Source organism: Rhinoraja longicauda, chromosome 1, assembly GCF_053455715.1.
Source record: "Rhinoraja longicauda isolate Sanriku21f chromosome 1, sRhiLon1.1, whole genome shotgun sequence".
Lineage (NCBI taxonomy): Eukaryota > Metazoa > Chordata > Chondrichthyes > Rajiformes > Arhynchobatidae > Rhinoraja > Rhinoraja longicauda.
Window position 1 is genome coordinate 80261071 of NC_135953.1, and position 20260 is coordinate 80281330.

The following is a 20260-nucleotide window of genomic DNA, read 5'->3' on the forward strand; positions in this document are numbered from 1 at the left end:
AGCACTTCAATAGAAATGGTCTCCGCGATTTGATCGAATGTGTTTTGCGCTTTCTTGCCCTTTCTCAGCTTTCCTATGCATTGACACACTGCCTGGAGATGACCTTTCCGGTGATAGGCATAACAAACGGAGTTGATATACGGGCACTCACGTTGATGATGAGCAGTCGAGCCGCACCAGTAGCAGGGTTTCGATTCTCCCCCCACAGGGGGACGGCTCTTCTGAAACTGTCCCTTCTTCTCCGGATTTACTCTGGGTCGATCAAATGGTTTCTGGCGTTGCGGATGAGTCTGACGAACTGTATGCACGTCTTGAGGCAGCTTTGATGCCGTATTGCCGGCCATTTTGTGCAGTTCTTTACTTAGCAGCTCAGCCATCTTAGCACACTGCAGCACATTCTTCAATGAGGCGGCCGATTCCTTGAGAATTGCCTGCTGGATAAATGCGTGCCTGCAGCCCATGACTAGTCTATCTCGCAACGCATTGTCTTGGCACTTTTCGCAGCATTGAGCTTTAAAATCACATGCCTTTGCCTTGGTGCGAAGCTGGGCAAGAAATTTGGTGATAGATCGCCCTTCCTGTTGCACCATGCAGCTGCAAAGCTGTTGTGATTTCAGCATATGAAATTTCAGTTACTTCTTCTGTAAGTAAATTTTGAAGTAATGCAAAAGTTTCTGGAGACATTGATGAACACAAGACAGCCTTCTTCCTCAGGTCAGTCGTAATTACCATACTTTCAAAATAAAACCGCGCATTAAATACGACGACCACCTTTCTCGCTCAGGATCGAAACGATCGAATTGCCGAGACATGTTTAAAAAAAATCGAAAAATAGGCTCGTATCTGGGTCTTTGGATACAATCCGAAGTCTCCCACTCCTGACACCACTTTCGTGTTCTTTGTCTATGTCTGTATAAAACTTGAGAATCTTCAAGGTACAACAGAAATCTTTATTACATTAACTCAATGCTGGCAGCAAGACAACTAAAATGACTGCAACCACACAATCTGACTGCACACTCCACACTGTGTACAGCCAAGATAACTATGTACAAAGCATCTCCCTTTGTCCTGTGCAACGCCACCTGCTGCACGGGAGGAGCAACGTGTCCTTCCACCCCACACGGTCCACCAAGCATCACAATAAGAAAATGGTATAGAACTTAAGAGTATACAGAAACAGGAAGTTGGGTGCATTTAAAGTGATAGAGGATATTTATAGTGGTTCCTAAAGTATTTGAAACAAAATAAAGAAAATTACTGAAAATGTGTAAAACTCTGGATGAACAGTTATTGGAGTATTCCATCTAATTCTGGTAACATCATTTAAGAAAGAATATGATGGTCCTGGATAAGATGTAGAAACAAATTACGAGAATGGCTCCAGGGCATAAGTAAACTGGATAAGCTGGGTTTTTGGAACAAAGAAGGTGAAGATATTTTATAAATGTATGTAAGATCATGACTGGTTTACATTAGATAAATGTGAGGAGCTGTTCCCCTGGCCAGATGATTCCAGAATCAGATGAAATAGATTTGAAAACTTGGTACAAATAAATATAAGCAGGATGCGAGGAAACACTTTATTTAAAGAGAGTAGTTATATTCACTGCCTTTGAAAACATTATTCATTGATGTCTTTAAAGAGAAACCAGAAAGGCTAATGAGAATAATTTATAGGAATTGGGGAAAGAATGAGAATGGAGTCTGATGAAATGGCTGCACAATAATTTACGATAGACAGTGGATCTTGTGCACCAAAACAATTCCATGGTATCACAAAATGCTGGAGTAGCTCAGCAGGTCAGGCAGCATCTAGGAGAGAAGGAATGGGTGACTTTTTGGGTCGAGACCCTTCTTCAGACCACCTCATATTTCGCTTGGGCAGCTTACAGCCCAGCGGTATGAACATTGACTTCTCTAACTTTAGTTCCTCTTTCCCACTCTTCCCCTTCCCAGTTCTCCCACTGCCTTCCTGTCTCCATCTATATCCTTTCTTTGTCCCGCCCCCCCCCCGACATCAGTCTGTAGAAGGGTCTCGACCCAAAATGTCACCCATTCCTTCTCTCCTAGATGCTGCCTGACCTGCTGAGTTACTCCAGCATTTTGTGATACCTTTGATTGGTGGAGCGGGAACAGGTGGCCGCTGGCTGGGTGAGGTCACGTGGGGCGCAGGATGGTATCGTCTAAACTCCTACTCCACAAAACAATTCCATGCTTCCGTTCTACAGATGGTCAACCGAGAAAACTTCATTGTTTGGGTCTCTTGATCATGTTAAGTAAAATTGAGCATTTTCCAGAAAAAAAGAGTTGCTAGAGTGCACAGTAATATAATGAAGAAAAAGATATTGGTTTTCCCTTTGTTTCTTGGACCTATATTAAACAATAAGTTTCTTTTGAAGAAGAAAATCAGTGAATAGATAAAGCCCCTTTCCTTGAATAGAAATGCCATTGAATGATACTGGAAAGTTTATACATATATTTTGGCATGTTTTAATTTGTTAAATTTTTACATATAGGCAACTCAACTTGATGCGGAATTGTACCTTAAATCGATGGCTGGAATTACACATCATTGCTACCAAGACTTGGCACATCTTACTATAAATTGGAATTTTAAGAAGAAGTTATCTTATCTCATTCAGAATCTATTTAATTAGTGCCTTAAGATTCAGCCTACTGATTCAGGTTGAATGTATTTAGCAGTATCTTTTTGTGTTTGCTGCTTTGTAGCCAAAACCTGAAGCTGTCTGAACAATGTTGTAAATATCAGAGTTGCACTAATTCTTTTTATACAAAAAAATCTCATGCTTGTTGCCTTGCAAGAATCCTTTAGAGAATCTACATACGTATTAATGTTCCTTTAGATTACTACTAGTCCTCATACATGTATATAATAACAATAGCATCTGCTGATTAATGAATAATTGTTTTAAGCTTTTATGTGCAAAGTTTGTTTTTTTATCAAATCATATATAGTTGTAAATTATAATTCATTAGAAGTTTGTATTACTTATTTGGAAAGGGAAATGAAGGAAAATGATTTATCTTCATTATCCATATTTTTGGAAAGCAAGGCACTTCAATTATTGTACTCAATTTACATTACACTTTACTCATTTTCTGTGTATAATGTGTTGTAAATATTTTTATAAATTTGTATCAATGTTGTTTGATAAGTTTTCAAAGTTTTAAATAGTTCAAATTGTCCTTTGATGAAAACAGTACTTTTTGCAGGAGTAAAACTACCTCAAACGAGTGAGCATTGGTATATTCTAAAAAATTTCTTTATTGGGGAGTGGGGTTCATAGATATATATGTCGACACTGGTATCTGCTTCATTGAATTGCAAGTCTCAACAACAATGAATTGGTTGCAGGCCTGAAAAAAATTGCCATTGTAATACAAGGCCCAGGTACACAATCTTTTGTCAGTGCTCTTTCTCAGTCACATTCAACTCAGGGATAATAATACTTGTGCTTTGTTTCCAGATTATTTTGGTAGAAGTTCCCTGTGGTAAAATGTTACTATAACCTGTAGAACACAATATACTTGCAGGATCTTTTCTTTGAATATTTACAGCTCTTGCCCAATAAGCTGTAACATTTTTTGTCCTAATTTGTTCTATCGTATTGTTGACTCTCCCTCAACTTGAATGAGCTTTTTTTTAGCTTATAAAATAAAAAAATGTCTTTCATCATTTCCTTAGTGAATACTATTCTTTATAATTTCCTACATTCCTCAGTGAAATTAAATTGACAGCTTTTCATTTTTCTCTCTGGGCTCCATTACATCGTCTTTTTCTTAGCTTATATCTATTTAAATTGTTCCAAATATGCGTTATGTATTTGTTTTTGAAACCATATATTCATGATTAAACACGCAAAGGACCAACCCCTAAAAAAACAGCTGGTTAATATTATCTGCTTAAATCCATCATTATTTAGGTCCTTGTAGGTTTCCTCCTGCCTCAGTGTAAAGTCATCCTAGTACATTAAAGGAATATAAATATATATATTTCTATTACTCAGAAATTTATATGTAGTTTCTACTTTTTAACTGCCCTACTGAAGCCGTCACTTTTTATTGTCTTGCTGTCAGTGACTTTTTTGCTATCTCTGGGAGCACAACACCTGCTGTCTTTAATTGTAACAGTGGCCTTTTTATCTCTCTTTAACTAACCACCCAATCCTAAATGAAAGCAAGTGGAGCGCACTAAATTGCGATAGATTATTGATAGGAAAGCTGGAGTTATCTGTGTTGGTCTTTCTAAAGTCTAAGAATCTCAATAAAATCAGTGACCCAAAATTGTACACAATTCTCTGGATATAATCTCAATGGCATTTCCCGCTGTTATATATAGCCTTATCTTTGTACTCCACTCTTTTGTAAAAGAGGTCAAAATCACATTTGCTTTCCTAACTGCTTGCTGGAAAGATTGTCTTGGAAGGGATCATAAATCTGCCCTAGAAATCGAACACACCATCTACCACCTAATTCTGAATGTATGATTATTGTATCTAAGTTTACTGTTCCACTACACTTTTTCTTGCACTGGTGTGTATTACCTTACACAACATTTGTAAATGCTGTTTGCCTAACATTTAATTGCTTGATCCAGTAAATATCTTTGAACAAAATAACTTTCTGCAAAATATCTTGGTTTAGAACATCATGCATTTCACTTCACTTTCTGTACACTAATTGAGCACTTAATTGATTCTGAGCAGTGAAAAACTCAACAAGGGGAGCGCAACTGCTCTCCATTGCCCAGTTAAATATCCATCAATAACAAATCACTGTTCCTTTCTATTTAATATTTCATTAACTTAAACATCCACATGCCATCAGTTTTGTCTTTCATGTTTGTAGTCTTCTTTTGTATCCATCATCTATGTTTCAAATGTTACATTACTGTCATCGTTCAGTAAGTTGCTTCTAAGGGATCTCAACAAATACTTCTTGCCTTCACCAATTATCCCTGTTCGACCCTTGTTGTTGTAGAGTTCATGTTCTTCTTGTTGCTTTCCCAAGAGCCTGTTCTCCATATCTGTCTTTATCTTGAGTGATGAAGGCCACTTACAATGAAAGGAAGATGCTGGAGGCAGCAAAGCTGAATTATTTCCTAGTGGACACTAAGATCACTGGAGAATAATTGTGTCATCTATTGAGCCCTCTCTACATTGCCTCCAAGGCAAGCCTACCTCTCCTTAAATATGGAGACCAAAACTGTATGTTGTACCACAAGTGTAATTTGTTCTGTACAGCTGTTGCAAGATGCCCCTCTGTTCTCCACTCTCTTGCAAAATAGGTCAGCATTAATTTGCATTCTTAATTGCTTGCTGACAGAATATTAGAAAGAATCTGCAAGATATTTAGTTTCATATGAAGGTGTCAATTAGCTGCATGGGTGGGCTGCTCATTATCAATAACATAAATTCCAATCTGAGAGTAACTCAATTCCACACACCCACTATTTAATAACTGTTCACCTTCTTGCTTATTAATATGAAAAAGATTTTTCAAATACTATTTCCCATCACACATTGAGGAAGAGAGTACCAAAGACTCTCATCACAGAGAGGAAAAAGAAAATTGCTACATCTCTGCCTTAAATGGATGATACCTAATTTTTAAAAGTGACCTCTAATTCTAGATTCTCCACAAAAGAAACATTTTCTCCATATCACTCTACCAAGAGATCTCAAGATCTATGTTTCAATTAAATCACCTCTTACTCTTCTCATCTCCAGCAGATATAAATCTGGCCCGTCCAACCTTTCCTCATAGGACACTCTGCCCATTCTATGATCTAGTAAACTGCAGAATTGCATCCAACTGATTAATATTGTTCCTTAAACAAGGAAACCAATACCTTTATAACAGAAATATCACCTTCATACCATTGCATTAAATGCTCTTGGTGATAAAATTACATTACAGCAGTTAGTGCCTCAGAGACCCGAGCTGCATCCTGACCTTAGTTGCTATCTCTCCTGAGCATTCGTATTCTTCGAACAACCACCTAGATTTTTGTTGGGTCCGCCATCCCCCTCCCATGTCCCAGGTGTGTATGCAGGGTTATTATCTAATGTAAATTATCCCCAGTATGGATAAGTGACAAAAGAATCAAAGGAAAGTTGATGAGCACATAAGAGAAAGAGAGGGTAGAGGGAAATAAAGAGGGGAATGGGATGGCTCTGGTGGCAAATAGGGGCAGGAGTAGGTCATTTGGTTGTTTGTCTCTGCTCTGATAGTCAATATAATCATGGCAGATCATCTATTTCAATACTGTATTCGTGCCCTGACCTCTTGCTCTATGCACCCCAGCCAGGAAAATCTAGATAAATATAAAACGGTAAAGCAAAAAGAACAGGCCCTTCGACCCACAATGTCCATGCTGAACATGTTGCCAAGACCAACTTTTATCTGCCTGTACATAATCCATATCCCTTCATTCCCTGCATAGCCAAGTGCCTATCTAAATGCCTCTAATTGCAAATTGGTCACACCAAGGCTCTGTAAAATGGTAGCAAGGCATCCAGACACCTTTATTTAAAACTGCTTGTGATGAGGGCTAACACACCATTCTTACTGTCTGCTGGACCTGCACCAATGTACAAGTCTATTCAAGTCTCTCTGTACATCAACAGTTCCAATCTATCCATGTCAATATATTATCTGCAAAGTGAGCTATTTTCCACAGAAATTATCAAATGTCTTCTGGAAACCATTTCCAGTACTTTTTACATAATGTTACCGTTTTCTTGTAAAAGGGACTATTCCACATCTAACCATATTATTCTGCATCTTGCATATTTCTGTCCAATTTTCAAACTTGATATGCCTTGCTTATAACATTTTTATAATAGTTTCTAACATTGAAACATTTAGTTTGACAGATGTTAAATTAACTGCTAGTAGTTTGCAAACGTTACATTTGTTATCTAATAAAATGGAACTTTCCCTGAATCTAGGGAATTTTTGGAAAATTTAAATGAACACATCACCTATCTCGAGAGCCACTTCTTTTAAGATCCTAGAATGAAATCTATCAGAACTGGACAACCTACAGTTGCAACAATTTGCTCACTCCCTGCTGCCTTGGTAATTATCCTGATTATCCTCAGTACAACCTTCCCTTCAATTCCAGCAATTTGTGATATGCAACTCGTATCTTCTCCTTCATCTTTCTCTCCTTGTTTCCCACTATTTCTGGATTCACTTTCAATTGGGCTAATGTGCAGTTTGTTAACTTATTATTTTTTAATATCTTATCTTATAAGCAAATAAAACTTGTTTGATCATCTGATCTATCCGCGCCCCCTCCCCTTTAGTCAGTTAAACAATTTTTCTTTAAATTTGACATTATAAGGTGGGTCCTCCCCTTAGAATTTTCTTTCCTTTTGGAATATATCCTGCGTGATTCTGAAATAACTTAAATGTCTGAAATTGCATCTCAATTGATGGTCCGCTTAACCTAATTTATCTGTTCATTTGACATTTCTGTTTTCATGCCCTCGTAGTTGTCTAATTAGATTTTAAATACCCATCTTACTCATACTTCTCCCCTTCAATCTGAATACATATATAATTATTAGTAATTATAATTGGGCACCTTTCTACCTCGTTGCACAACACGAGGTCCACTGCTGCTTGCTGTCCTCTGGTGGGTTGCAGAATGTGCGATTCAAAGAAACTTTGTCAAACCTACTCAGGGCTATTTTAGCCTGTCTGATTTTTCCAGAGTACACAGGAACTAAAATCCTCTGATAATCCCTGCATCTTCCTGATGAGCTCCTTTATTTCTTATTCTACACTCCATCCTACCACATGATTACCTCTGGAGGACTAACCCATACCTCTTATTCCACCAGATGACTTTCCTTTATTATTTTTTTTACCTCCCCTCAAACCGCTACAAAATACATTCTAATCTGGTGAATTTAGGTAATTCCTCGCTGTTGTTCCAGGACTATCTTTAATTAACAGTTTTTAGTGCACGTTGTATTCTACACAAAATTCCAGCACATATAATTCCTTGTATGTATAATTCTTATGTATTTCTATCATGCCAGACTTTTAGCCACACATTCATTTGTCTAATCTTATGCCCCCCCATGCCAAATTACATGTGGCTCGGTAACTACCTAGCTCCATATATTGACTTTGCGGAGCTCTTTGTTTATTCCCCCCCCCCCTCCCCCCGTGCCAACTGAACATCATCTCCCTCCATAGTAAGTTCCTCTCCTGCTCTGAGCAGATGTCATAAACCCTGATACCAGGTAGATAACATAACCTTTCTGTATTTTTTGTCTACAGGGAAGGAGTCAATTCTCAATATACTACTCCCTTCTACCTCTACTTTCTTGGAGACACACGAGATTGCAGGTGCTGGAATTTTGAGCAAAAACAATATGCGAGAGGAACTTAGCAGGTCAGGTAGCATCTGTGGAGGGACATGGACAGGTGATGTTTGGAGCCTGAACCCTGCTTCAAGACTGAAGCTCCTGCAATCCTGCCCTGCTCACATACACACTTGCTAATCTCTCATCACTGACAAAATCAACAGATTCTCTAAGGTCTTTACTGTCCCCCATCTTGTTGTGTCTGAGTGTCTAGCTTGACCTCTTGATCATTGACTCAGCTGATATTCCATAAGTAATAGCCACTTAACTGAAATTGTATTTGCCCTGGATCACACCAGTGTTCAGGAGCTCCCGCATTGCCCGACACATCACCTATCCTGCCAGCTTCAATGGGGATTAATTTGCCACTGAATTATACCAAAGCTATTTTTATTTCCTATATATATTTTCATGTTCTGTACTATTTCTAACCTTAAGCATAGAATACACCTGAACCCCTCAACAGATACCAAAAAGTTAGTTTATTTTCGAAGCATTCTGTTGACAGCTGCACTTACCTTCAACTCACCAAGCCCATGTTCTCATGCTGTCTTTAAAGTCACAGTGTCTGCTCCAGTGCTGTTTTTAAACAAGGTTCTTCCTGCATTGTTCCAAATTTTGAGGACAGATTGTTAAAGCAGGACTGTTCTTGGCAGAGAAAAAAATAAGTTTTCAAGGTGACAATTTTTGATGGTGTATTTACAGAGGGAAAACCAATCCAGCTATGAACATTTTTAATAACCAGAGGTGATGAATTTTAGAACCGCTATCAAAAGATACGAATGGTTTGTTTTACTGTCGTCACAATCTAAGACAACCGCTTGAAATGGTGACGGAAGCTAATTCCACACTTAAATTTAGGAAGATATTGGCCAGTGTATGAGGGGAAGTTGTTACAAAGTACTCTGGAACAATTCTAAGACCTTTGCATCTTTTCTGAAGCTCAATGCCCAGGATTCTGCAGTTTTCCACCTGTGGCCTAACTAGTGAGATATCAGGGGCTGGTTTGGCCTCTTTGCCACTATTTATAAATCCAACTACTCCTGTACCAAGCACAACTGCACTTTCAAGGAGTAGAACCGAAATTCCAGAGTTGCTGCCTGACTCACTGACGCACTTTGCGTCTTTTTTGCACTTTCAAAAAGCCAGCAAAGGGCACAACTGATTAGTGCTGACAAACTCTGCGGAGATACATTCCTATATTTCCATTTTATTGTATCTATGACTCCACACACACTAACCTTTCTCATAAGTTAATTGTGTTGTGCCTTATTGAAAGTTATTTTGAAAATCCAGTTGACAACATCAGATGATGAATATGCAGCCTTCAATCTTAGTTTATATACTGCATTTCTGTTGATGATTAAATTCATTGCAGAGCTGTTGAAACTACAACACATCATGGTGCCCCATCCCTCCCCTCAGCCTATGTCGCCATTCACTTCTATCGTGAATCAGCTATCGTTTCCACATCAGTGTTAGTCATTCATTTTCCCATTAATAGCAGCTCAGGCCACCTTGTAAAATGTGCACTTCAGGCATCCAAAATCCCGTCACGAATGCAAACCAGTAACCTCTCAGTTACTTGATGAATGCTATCATGTATGGCATCCTTTTTCTTGAGAGGGCTATCATCATGGATTTTTTTTTCTTCCAGGACTTACCATGAATACAGAGCAGACATCAAAAATGGAAGAGCTTGAATCTTTTCTTGCAGCTCTTTTATATAGCACTGCCTTACAGCAATATGCTGAAAATATAGGCCCTATGAAACAAAATTGTAAATACAAGGGTGAGTTTTGTTATTCATCCATGTCCATTTTGTCATTTAGACAATATTGGTGGCTGCCTTTCAACGTTGAAGCCTTCAGTAGGAAAATGTATTGGCTGTCTAAGAGTGCTGTTGAGTCTGATTATGGACAGAGTCCCAACACCTTTACCATGTTCTTGACACGAGAAGAAAAAGGAATGGCAATCCATGAGCTACTTAAGCTGATCTATCTCCAGGCAGCTGGTGCTGCAGCATCTGCATAGGGGGTTCTCTAATTAAGACCTTGTGCACCTTTGTCTTGCCTTTCAGTGTGAACATTTTGGAAAACTGTCGAAAATGATTGTGTCAGGATCACTGTGAGAAAGGCATCGAGTAGGGATCAAAACACACCCAGCTCCACCCATTTTATGGAAATCTCAGTGTTATATTTGTTGGTATTGAAAGCTCATTTGGTCCCATCAACACTTGCCCCATGAAATATACAGATGATGAAATAAATACAGAAAGAACACGCAAATGGTTTACTAGGTAGAGCATGATTCTGATCGACAGATTCTTGATTAGTTATGAGGAGAATGGGGTTGAGCGGGAAGGATAGTTCAGCCATGATTGAATGGTGGTGTAGGCTCGATGGGCAGAATAGCCTACTTCTGCTCCCATGGCTAATGAACATAATTTGGAGGTGTACTCCTGCAATACAACCATTTCCCTGACTTGTTGGGCCTGCAATGAATACGTTTGAAATGGTACTTCCATTGCTTTGCTTGGAAAGGCTTTTGATTCCTTTGGAGGTAGGAAAGCACAAGACAAGGATGAACTTTCAGCTAAATTTATCAAGTGTAAAAAATAGCCACCACCTTTGTGGGAGAGGTAGCTCTGTCCTTTTGCATCTGTGCAATACAACATCAGCACATTTTAAAAGTAATGGTGATTGGACCATCTCACTACTTTGTGCCATTGAGAAGATCTTTGCCTGAATCATCCTAAAGACTAGCAATCAGCTGACAGAGGCACAAATGGGTTTTTGATAAGGGAGATCCATGGTAGACATGATCCCCTCCCTATATCAACTCCAAGAGCAATGAAGGGAGCAGCAAACACATCTTGTTGATCTCACTAAAGCATTTGTACCATGAACACTATGGGTCAGTAACCAAGTTTTAGCTATTACCCCAGAATGTTTTGTACAATGTGATGAGTTCTGCATTATTCTGACCCTGTGGGAGAAAACTACCTTCAGCTGAGGTGCCGGTGGCCACAATTGTACAGCAAAAGATGAGGCTTTTCATATTTTTAATATTCTTGAAATAACTTCATTTAGATTCCTTAGCCTTTCACAATGCATAGTGAGTTTTCAAATCATATTTTTGTTGTATTTTTTTCCGTAGATGCGCCTCTATAATCAAATAAAGATCCTGCCATGGATGACATCAACTTGACATCGTTTTTCTTTTGCCTCGGGACGTTTACAAATAGACCTCCCCATCCTTCTTGTAATGGGGCGACCAGAACTGCATGCAATATTCCACATGTAGCCATATTTTGTTGCAATTTCTTTCCAACATATTAAATGTTTCAATTCTCTCCATTTCTCTGTTAACCTCAAAATGCTCTTGTACATCTTTCATGAATGCAATTTCTCTTTTGTCCATTGTACCCAACTGATAGCTTGCTTTATTTAGGTTTTCAGAGGAATACATTTCTCAGATTCTAATGCTGGCCACTTTATAAAATGTACTCTTTTCTATTATCTTAATTTTTCATCATTTTGAACTTTACAGTATGTGATCACTAAAGAATAAGTGCTATGAATGCAGGACAAAAATCCAAGGGACTTCAGAAAAGTACAATCAGATAAATATCATCCTGGGACAAAGAAAGGCAATTGATTAAGGCTCAAACCTTAGGAAAAAGGATGAGTTTGAAGGAGGATTAGAGAAAATCCAAGGTTAGGAAAGATATCAAGAGATTTGTTCTCGTGCAACCGAAGGCGTGGCTATTCACGGAGGGTGATATGAAAGGGGTCGGATACAGTGTTTTATCAGGGATTTAGGTTTATGAGGTCGCAAGGAAAACGAATGTGAATAAGCACACTCTGCCTTTATTACTTTGGCGACAATCAGCTGTTCTAAATTTTTTAAGCTGCAGAAAACTTCCCAACAATTGTCAATTTAACTGCCATATAAATCCTGCGGTCAAATTGGAATTGCACTAAATGTTTCTTCTTACTTCAGTCCAAATAGTTACATTTGTTTAAAAACTAGTATTCTTAATACTCTAAATTATTGAAGTTTGCTTTATATAGATTACTCTAGTAACTAATACAAAGATAAACATTGTAGATGCTTTATTATTGAAACTAAAATTAAAAATGTAGAAAAATACTCAGATTAGGAAGCATCCGTGAAGAACGAGTTTTGTGGTCAGCAAGAAACCAACATCATTCGCTATTGACTTTAATAAAATATAACCTGACCCTTAGTGATTCAATGAAAATAAATAAGGACGATCCTCCATGGCAAAGCCTTGTGTTCCGTAGGGGTTTGACAGTGTTACCATGCCGCATGCAGCAGCTAAAACTAGTTCCACTCTTAGGAAGGAATTGACACCAGAGCCACACTCCCTACATCTAAAATTGTCAAACTCTAAACTCTTTAGTTTATTATTGTCATGTGAACCGAGGTACAGTGAAAAGCTTTTGTTTGCATGCTATCCAGTCAAAGAAAAGACTACATGAATACAACCAAGCTGCCTGTAGTGCAGATACCTGCACGAGATAACCACTTACGAGGTGTTTGCGCAGTAATCAACCAGAAAAAAGATAAAGGGATACAACATTTAGTGCAAAATATAACATTGAAAGTGCAGGATAACTTGTAAAAGTTTAAAATATTCAGGACTTTAAAAAATATCTTCATTGAGTTACCCAGAAACAAAAATTCTAAAGAACCGTAAACACTTCTAAGACATCTAACATGGCAGAAAAGACCAAAAAGGATTATTTGGAAGATTTAAATGAATGCTTTTAAACTAATAATCAATCTGAGTCTTTTAAAATCAACATTTACCCAAGAATCTCAGAGCCACTCCCTTTAAAATTAGTGGAAGAATGTCCCTTGCACTGGGACAGAATATTCTGCATAGGTCAGATTGCCCGTGTTGAGCATGCAGCCAACTTGCTGTTCCGTCACTGCACTCCACATCAGGAACTGGAGCCCAGCCTATTGGCTTACCACAAATTACCGAGATACCTTTGGATGGTGGCATTCATCAAAATCCCAAAGTTACTATTAGTTCCACAGGGTAATGATGATAAATATTGACACTTTCACTCTGCAAAATATGGGTCAGTTTCTCATCATAGTTCATCTTGGAATGTGAAAATTAAATGGTCAATTAACTTCTAATTGGCTTGAGGTTAAAACATCCATTTGAACAGGTTGCTTTAGTAATGAGTTTGTAAAGGAACAAAGCACATGGTGACAGAAGGGGAACTGAAGTGAAGTGATCCTTTAGTTCACTTGTGTTTGCAAGGGGTATGTTATTTAGATTAAAGTTTCTTAAAGAAACCTTTCTATGGAATCTTTGTCCTGTGTTTTATTCTACATTGATACATTCTGGGTCACTTGGGTACATTTTTAAACTGTGAAAGATTCTGAGGAAAATTTGCTGTCTGTCTCAGTACTACTTTCAGTATGTTTTTTACCAAAAATAATTATAAAATCAACTATTTCAGGAACATGTATGTGTGTGCACTGCAAAATATTTTCTTATATTTTAGTGTACATCATTTTAATGTCATTTTCAAAGATCTTTGACTATGTAATACTTGATAAAATAAAACATCTGAAATTTGTGTTTGTTTTTTCTAAATAACTTGTATTCAAATTCATATGATTGCATGGAAGCTATTCTCAAACAGGATGTTTCCACGTTACAGGTACCTCTGCTACAGTGCAATAGTTGCATTCCCAAGAAATCTTTCTTGTAGAAAATTGTATTATAAAAGCCATCGTGTCAATGGGGGAAAATGGCTAGAGAGTTTAGCACTCACTATAACAGTTTCTTTCCCCCGCAGGATTTTCAAAATGTCTGTAATAGCTGTAAGTTTACTTTGGGTGCAGCAAGATAAAAATACTAAAAGTTGTATATTACATTGTTTAATAGAGTATCATTGCTCAAGTGTCAATAGAAGTGACTGCTTGTCAATTTCTAGTCACCAGCATTGAAATTGACATTATTTTTAAGAGACAATGGTGCCTGATTACTGTGGAGAGGTTATCTGGCAACATGTTTTTCCCCTAGACTGTTTCTCCCCCCCCCCCCCCCCCCAACTTTTCTGCTTGACAATTTCCAAAGTAACTCCTAAGTGGTTCTCAAGCTCCCAATTAAAATCACATTATAACCAATTCAGCCTGCATAATACAACTGCCCTAATTCATCAATCATCTTATGTCCAATTCACATTATGGAAACTGCATTATAGCAGAACTAGCTGACCTGTCATAATTAACGATGTTAAGGTTTTCTTCAGTACTTATCATGGCTCATGAAACCAGGCTTATTGTTCAGAGCAATCCTAGATGACTGACGTTTCAGATCAGGACCCGTTTTCCCAATTCAGTTGCAGAAAAAGTTAATACAACAAATCACTCCTTAATGCAGTTTTACTGCTGATTAAGGCGATGGTTTAGTTCAAAGCTATAGAATACCATTTGATCAACAGTAATAGCCCAGGACAATAAAACCTAAACCTACCTGTTTTGAAAACATGTCACTGAAGACATTTAGTTTTAAATAAAAAGATTAACTACAAACAATGTAATGCTTCAATTTTGAAAGCAACGTTTAATTTGCAGTAACATTGAAGCGACTTCAGCTACAGGCAATAAAATGTTACCACATAACAGCGGGGAAAAGAAACTCAGTCAAGGCCATTTTTCACTGAAATAATAATTAAATCATATTAATATTTTCTGCTGGTAATATACTAATAATTTTATACTACTTGTACAGCATAATATTGGTTTATATGCGAGTGGCATGAAATGAGAGTCAGATCACACTAGGCCAGAGATGCTGGCCTTCTCAAATAATTCTTAGATATTTCATTAGCCATTTAATTTTTAAAACAGTTGAAATGCTAGGTCTCTTTTTTGAATCAATTAATAATTTTGCCATTATTTGTAACATAGATTAATAACGCACCTACATTAAATAAGAGCCTGGTAGAAAGATATTTATCTGGAAAAAAAACATTTTAAAACATCTGACGCTAGATCTATTACTCATATCATCACAACCTTTAGCTCAAGATATCAGGGAGCATCTTCAATAAAATATTAGTAGAGGTATGACATGGTATTTCAAAATGCTAAATATAGCAGCATTTCAATTTAACGTTATTGAATAAATGCACCATCTGATTTATTTGGCTATTAAAAAAAATCACAACATAATAGATTGAGATATTGCCATGAGACTAATCATTTTCTTTGTTCAGTAAGTGAGAAAGGTTCATTTTTGTTTTTTCTAGTGCTGCAGTCTTTGCTCTTCTTGAAGGTCTTGTGGATACTGAAGGGGCCGGAGTTGCAAAATCGTGGCTGTCACTAAAATAAAATTATACCATTAACAGTCAAATCAACTTTGAAAGACAATAAACTCAATAGCTTCAGCAAAACATTATAAAGTTCAAGAAGGGAGATTGTGCACAAAACCCACGATTTTCAGATTTCCTTTATCTAAAAGCATAGCCCAGCAAGTGTTCACAAAATTCTCAGAGAACTCAAGTTGAAAAACTGTTCTGGCCTCAGTTATGTGATGTTTTCTCACCTATTCATCCCATCATGTAAATAAAACAATAAATTACAATGCATCTCAGAAATAAATTGTAATTGCCCAAAATGTTCTACTTCCTGAGAAGATTACGGAGATTCGGTATGTTAGAGAGGATTCTCTTGAACTTCTACAGGTATACAGTAGAGATGACTGGTTACATCATGGCCTGGTTCAGCAACTTGAATGCGCAGGAACGAAAAAGACTGCAAAAAGGTGTGAACACTGCCCAGTCCATCACCGGCTCTGACCTCCCCACCATCAAAGGGATTTATCAGAGTCACTGCCTCAAAAAGGCAGCCAGCATAATCGGTGACCCACACAATCCTGGCCATACACTCATTTCACCCCTGCCATCGGGAAGAAGGTACAGGAGCCTGAAAACTATAACATCCAGGTTCAGGAACAGCTTCTTCCCTGCAACCATCAGGCTATTAAACACTACAACCTCAAATAAGCTCTGAACTACAATAGACTATTATCATTACTGTACTACTATTGTTAGTTTTTTTGTGTGTGTGATATATATCTATACATGTGTGTACTTGCGAGTGTATATATACACACAACTTTTTTTTTCTCTTATGTTTACATATTCTGTTCTGCAGCAAGTAAGTATTTCATTGTTCTATATGGGACATATGACAATAAAACACTCTTGACTTAATATATTGGTATAATTCCCAGTATTTTCCTGCACTCCAACGAATAAAGTCCCAGCCTACTCAACCTTTCCCTACAGCTCAGACCCTCGAGTCCTGGCAACATCCTCGTAAATCTTCTCTGTACCTTTCCAGTTTGACAACATCTTTCCTGTAACATAGTGCCCAGAATTGAACACAAAACTCTAAATGTGGCCTCACCAACATCTTATATAACTGCAACATGACTTCCCAACTTCTGTACAATACTCTAACTGATGTAGGTTGATGTGCCAAAAGCCTTTTTGACCACCCTATCTACCTGCGGCTCCACCTTCAATGAACTATGCCCCTGCATCCCTAGATCCCTTTGCTCCACAACAATCCCCCGAGATTGTTCCTATTCACCGTGGAGGTCATGCCCATGTTAAATTTCCCAAAATGCAACACCTCACATATCTCTGCATTAAATTCCATCAACCATTCCTCAGTTCACCTGGCCAACCAATCAAGATCCTCCTGCTAATTTTTCACAACCATCTGCAGACTTACATTTGCCATGTACGTTCTCATCCAAATATTGATATAGATGACAAATATTAATGGAGTAACTCAGCGGGACAAGCAGCATCTCTGGAGAGAAGGAATGGGTGACGTTTCAGGTCGAGACACTTCTTCAGACCGAAGAAGGGTCTCGACCCAAAACGTCACCCGTTCCGTCTCTCCAGAGATGCTGCTTGTCCCACTGAGTTACTCCAGCATTTTGTGTCTATCTTCAATTTAAACCAGCATCTGCCGTTCTTTCCTACACGAACATTAATGGGCTCAGCACCGAACCCTAAGGCACACCATTATTCAAAGGCCTCTATCTGATAAGCAACCTTCCCCATCACCCTATGAATCCTTCCATGAAGCAAATGTTCTATCCATTCAGCTATCTCTCCTTGGATCCCATGTGATCTAACCTTCCAGAGCAGCCTACCATGTGCTAGAGCAAGGAATTAGGAAAGTCCTGCATTAATTATTCTCCATCATTTTCTATTTAAAATATGTCTGTTAATTCACATCAATGCAGTTGTCCATCCAGCTCAAGGGATCTCTCACTTTGCAGTATCACACTGACACATTACATATTCCATGCAACGTTTACATATTATTAACACAGATATTGCTACTTCTCATCTGGTACTGTGCAACTTTATTTATTTCCACACACTCTCTGCCACCCAGACACAAGGGAATAATACTTAGATATCAAATTCACAAATCCAAAATGATCCAGTGTATATAGTTAATTATTTCCAAAGTGATGATAATTCACAACCTGACCTAACCATGTCCTCAAACAAAAGTGCTGGCAGGCCAACTCTTCCAGCTTTTAATTTTTGAGTTTTTCAAAAATAAATGTAACATATTTTCCACAAAAAATACAAGGTTAATTTTAATACACAGCATTTTGTAAAATCCTTGTGATTTACAGGGAGGTTGTTTTTTAAAATTATAATTTTCGCTTCCAAAGAGCTTTGTACAATGTATAATATTTAAATGTAAAATGGCAATACAAATACTCTACATTTCGAAGAGATTTGGAAAGGTGTACAGATTCGAAAGATTTAGAAGGATCCGAGTCAAACACAGGAAAATGGGACTAGATTAGATAGGAAATTTGATCAGCATAGACAAGGTGGCCTATTTCCATGCTGTAGGACTGACTTGTTTGATTACCCTTATAAAAGATTTTTTTTAAACTGGAGGCAACTCTTATCCAAACAGTGGGTTATGCACAGTAGAGAATCTGGTCTCAATTAAAGTTTTGGATGGCACAGGGAAAGGGAGAGCATGGCGGCATCATTATTTAAAATCTATTTGTGCTTCATATTAGTATAAAAATATTGGCCAAAGTAACAAAAAATGTTTCAGAAATTGCAAAGTATGGCAACTATCTGGTAAATAGAAAATTAATTAAATCAGAGGAAAATTTGTATTTTACCAAAACTAGTCAAGTTAGCTTTGAAATTACAACGGGCATGTGATAAATAATAAATTTCATAATTTTGGCATTATCTCCAAATATTTGAATGCAATTGAATGAATATGCCATTTCAGGAAGGCTTCCAATAGGTTCAGTTCATTTAATTAATACACTACGTTTTATCAGCTAATAACATGAGTGTTTGCAACATATCCCCTGAAGTGCAACTTAATTTGTAATAACTTGCTTCATTAAATTTCAGCTCATAATCACTGCATTTATGGAAACTTTAAATCTCATCCAACCAATGATTATCCATTGATAATGTACTTGCCTTTCAGAGGAATCTGGCACTCTCTTAGTCCTTCTGCTTCCGGTTGTAGACTTGGCAGTTGACAAACCTTTACGTTGTTCTAAAACAAAGCATAAACATCTCAGTTCAGGTGGTTGGTTACAAGATATCCTCTAGTTAAAATCCACACCACATCAACTGTGTGGAAAGTCTAATTTGGGTAAAAATTAGTTTTTAATCATTGAAAATCTAAACAAATTTTGCTGGAAACAATCTAAAAAATCAAACACAATTTATGTTTGGGGACAGTTCAGTTCACAATCAATGACCTCCCATCAGTAGAAAGTAATTTCATATTTTCCTTTTCTCCTTCAGATTTTCCACTTGCACATATGTATTTATTAACATGCACAGTGAGATATCATTTTATAACCCTATAATGGGTGTGGATAAGAAAGAAATATTATCTTTTTTATCAATTTTCTTCATCTCTTTTCCATCTTTACCATTTCCTGTTTCAGCATTTTGATCTGAAACTTCTTCACTCTTCATTACTTTGGATTTATCTTTGTTTGTAAAAAAAGAAAAGGATCAAACCGTCCGTTCAATCCTTTCACTATGTAAAGTAAAAGTTCACAAAACAGCAGCCAATCTTGCACATACTTTCAACTGTAATGATTTACTGGAAGTAGAGATAGTGGATTAGTGTTCCCAATTCTGCATGAAATATATCACTGCATACTTCTCAAAATGTAGAACATTGCTTTCAGAATTTAGACATTAGGCAGAAATATAGGAATTGGGCAATTAAAATGGTCAAACAAAATTCCACATATCAATCTCTTCCTTCATATGAAAATGACAATGCATGTCCCAGTACCATTTACAAATACTGAGTCATACAGGATTGTTTCTTGAAACCCAAGATAGCCTCTTCCTGCTTGGAACCCTGTGCCCAGCTATACCTCCTGCATGGTTAAGCAGAAGTTTCAGAGGTTACTGAGCTCAATGCAAAAGGTCCAGATAACTTGCCATTTGCCTCAACCCCTGCATACTCAATGCACAACTTGGGCCCTGTTAAAAATGTTCCCACGTAAAAAAAACCAACGTACAACAAAAAAGAAAAGAATTATATTAACTTGTCAATCAATGATTATTAATTTTTTTTAAATGTTAGTTGCAAGATAAATTGGATAGTACTGGAGCCAGATGCGGTTTTCTGTAGGTAAGTAAGAAAATTGATGAAGGCGAGTGGTAGACATTTTTTACACTGGCTTTATTAAGGCTTTCGACAAGGTCCTGCACGGTGGCTTAGTCCAGAAGGTTAAGGCGCATGGGATC

The 20260-nt window shown here is 37.5% G+C and overlaps 2 protein-coding genes across 4 annotated transcripts in view; one reads left to right on the forward strand and one right to left on the reverse strand.

The window, feature by feature from the left end:
- lcorl (ligand dependent nuclear receptor corepressor-like) overlaps nt 1–14003 on the forward strand; it is a 105006-nt gene extending 91003 nt beyond the window's left edge. Inside the window, exon 8 of one of the 3 annotated variants that reach the window (XM_078400800.1) lies at nt 11568–14003. In XM_078400800.1, coding sequence (XP_078256926.1) covers nt 11568–11581 — 14 coding nt within the window. In that variant the 3' untranslated portion in view covers nt 11582–14003. Of the gene's footprint in view, nt 1–2519; nt 2900–6977; nt 7439–11567 lie in introns of those variants that run through there. The other 2 variants (XM_078400775.1, XM_078400791.1) reach the window with 2 other exon arrangements.
- Nucleotides 14004–15059: 1056 nt separating this feature from the next.
- ncapg (non-SMC condensin I complex, subunit G) overlaps nt 15060–20260 on the reverse strand; it is a 44491-nt gene continuing 39290 nt past the window's right edge. Inside the window, exons 20-21 of the mRNA XM_078410854.1 lie at nt 18962–19040; nt 15060–15788 (exon numbers count right to left, since the gene is read on the reverse strand). Coding sequence (XP_078266980.1) covers nt 15662–15788; nt 18962–19040 — 206 coding nt within the window. The 3' untranslated portion in view covers nt 15060–15661. The remainder of the gene's footprint in view (nt 15789–18961; nt 19041–20260) is intronic.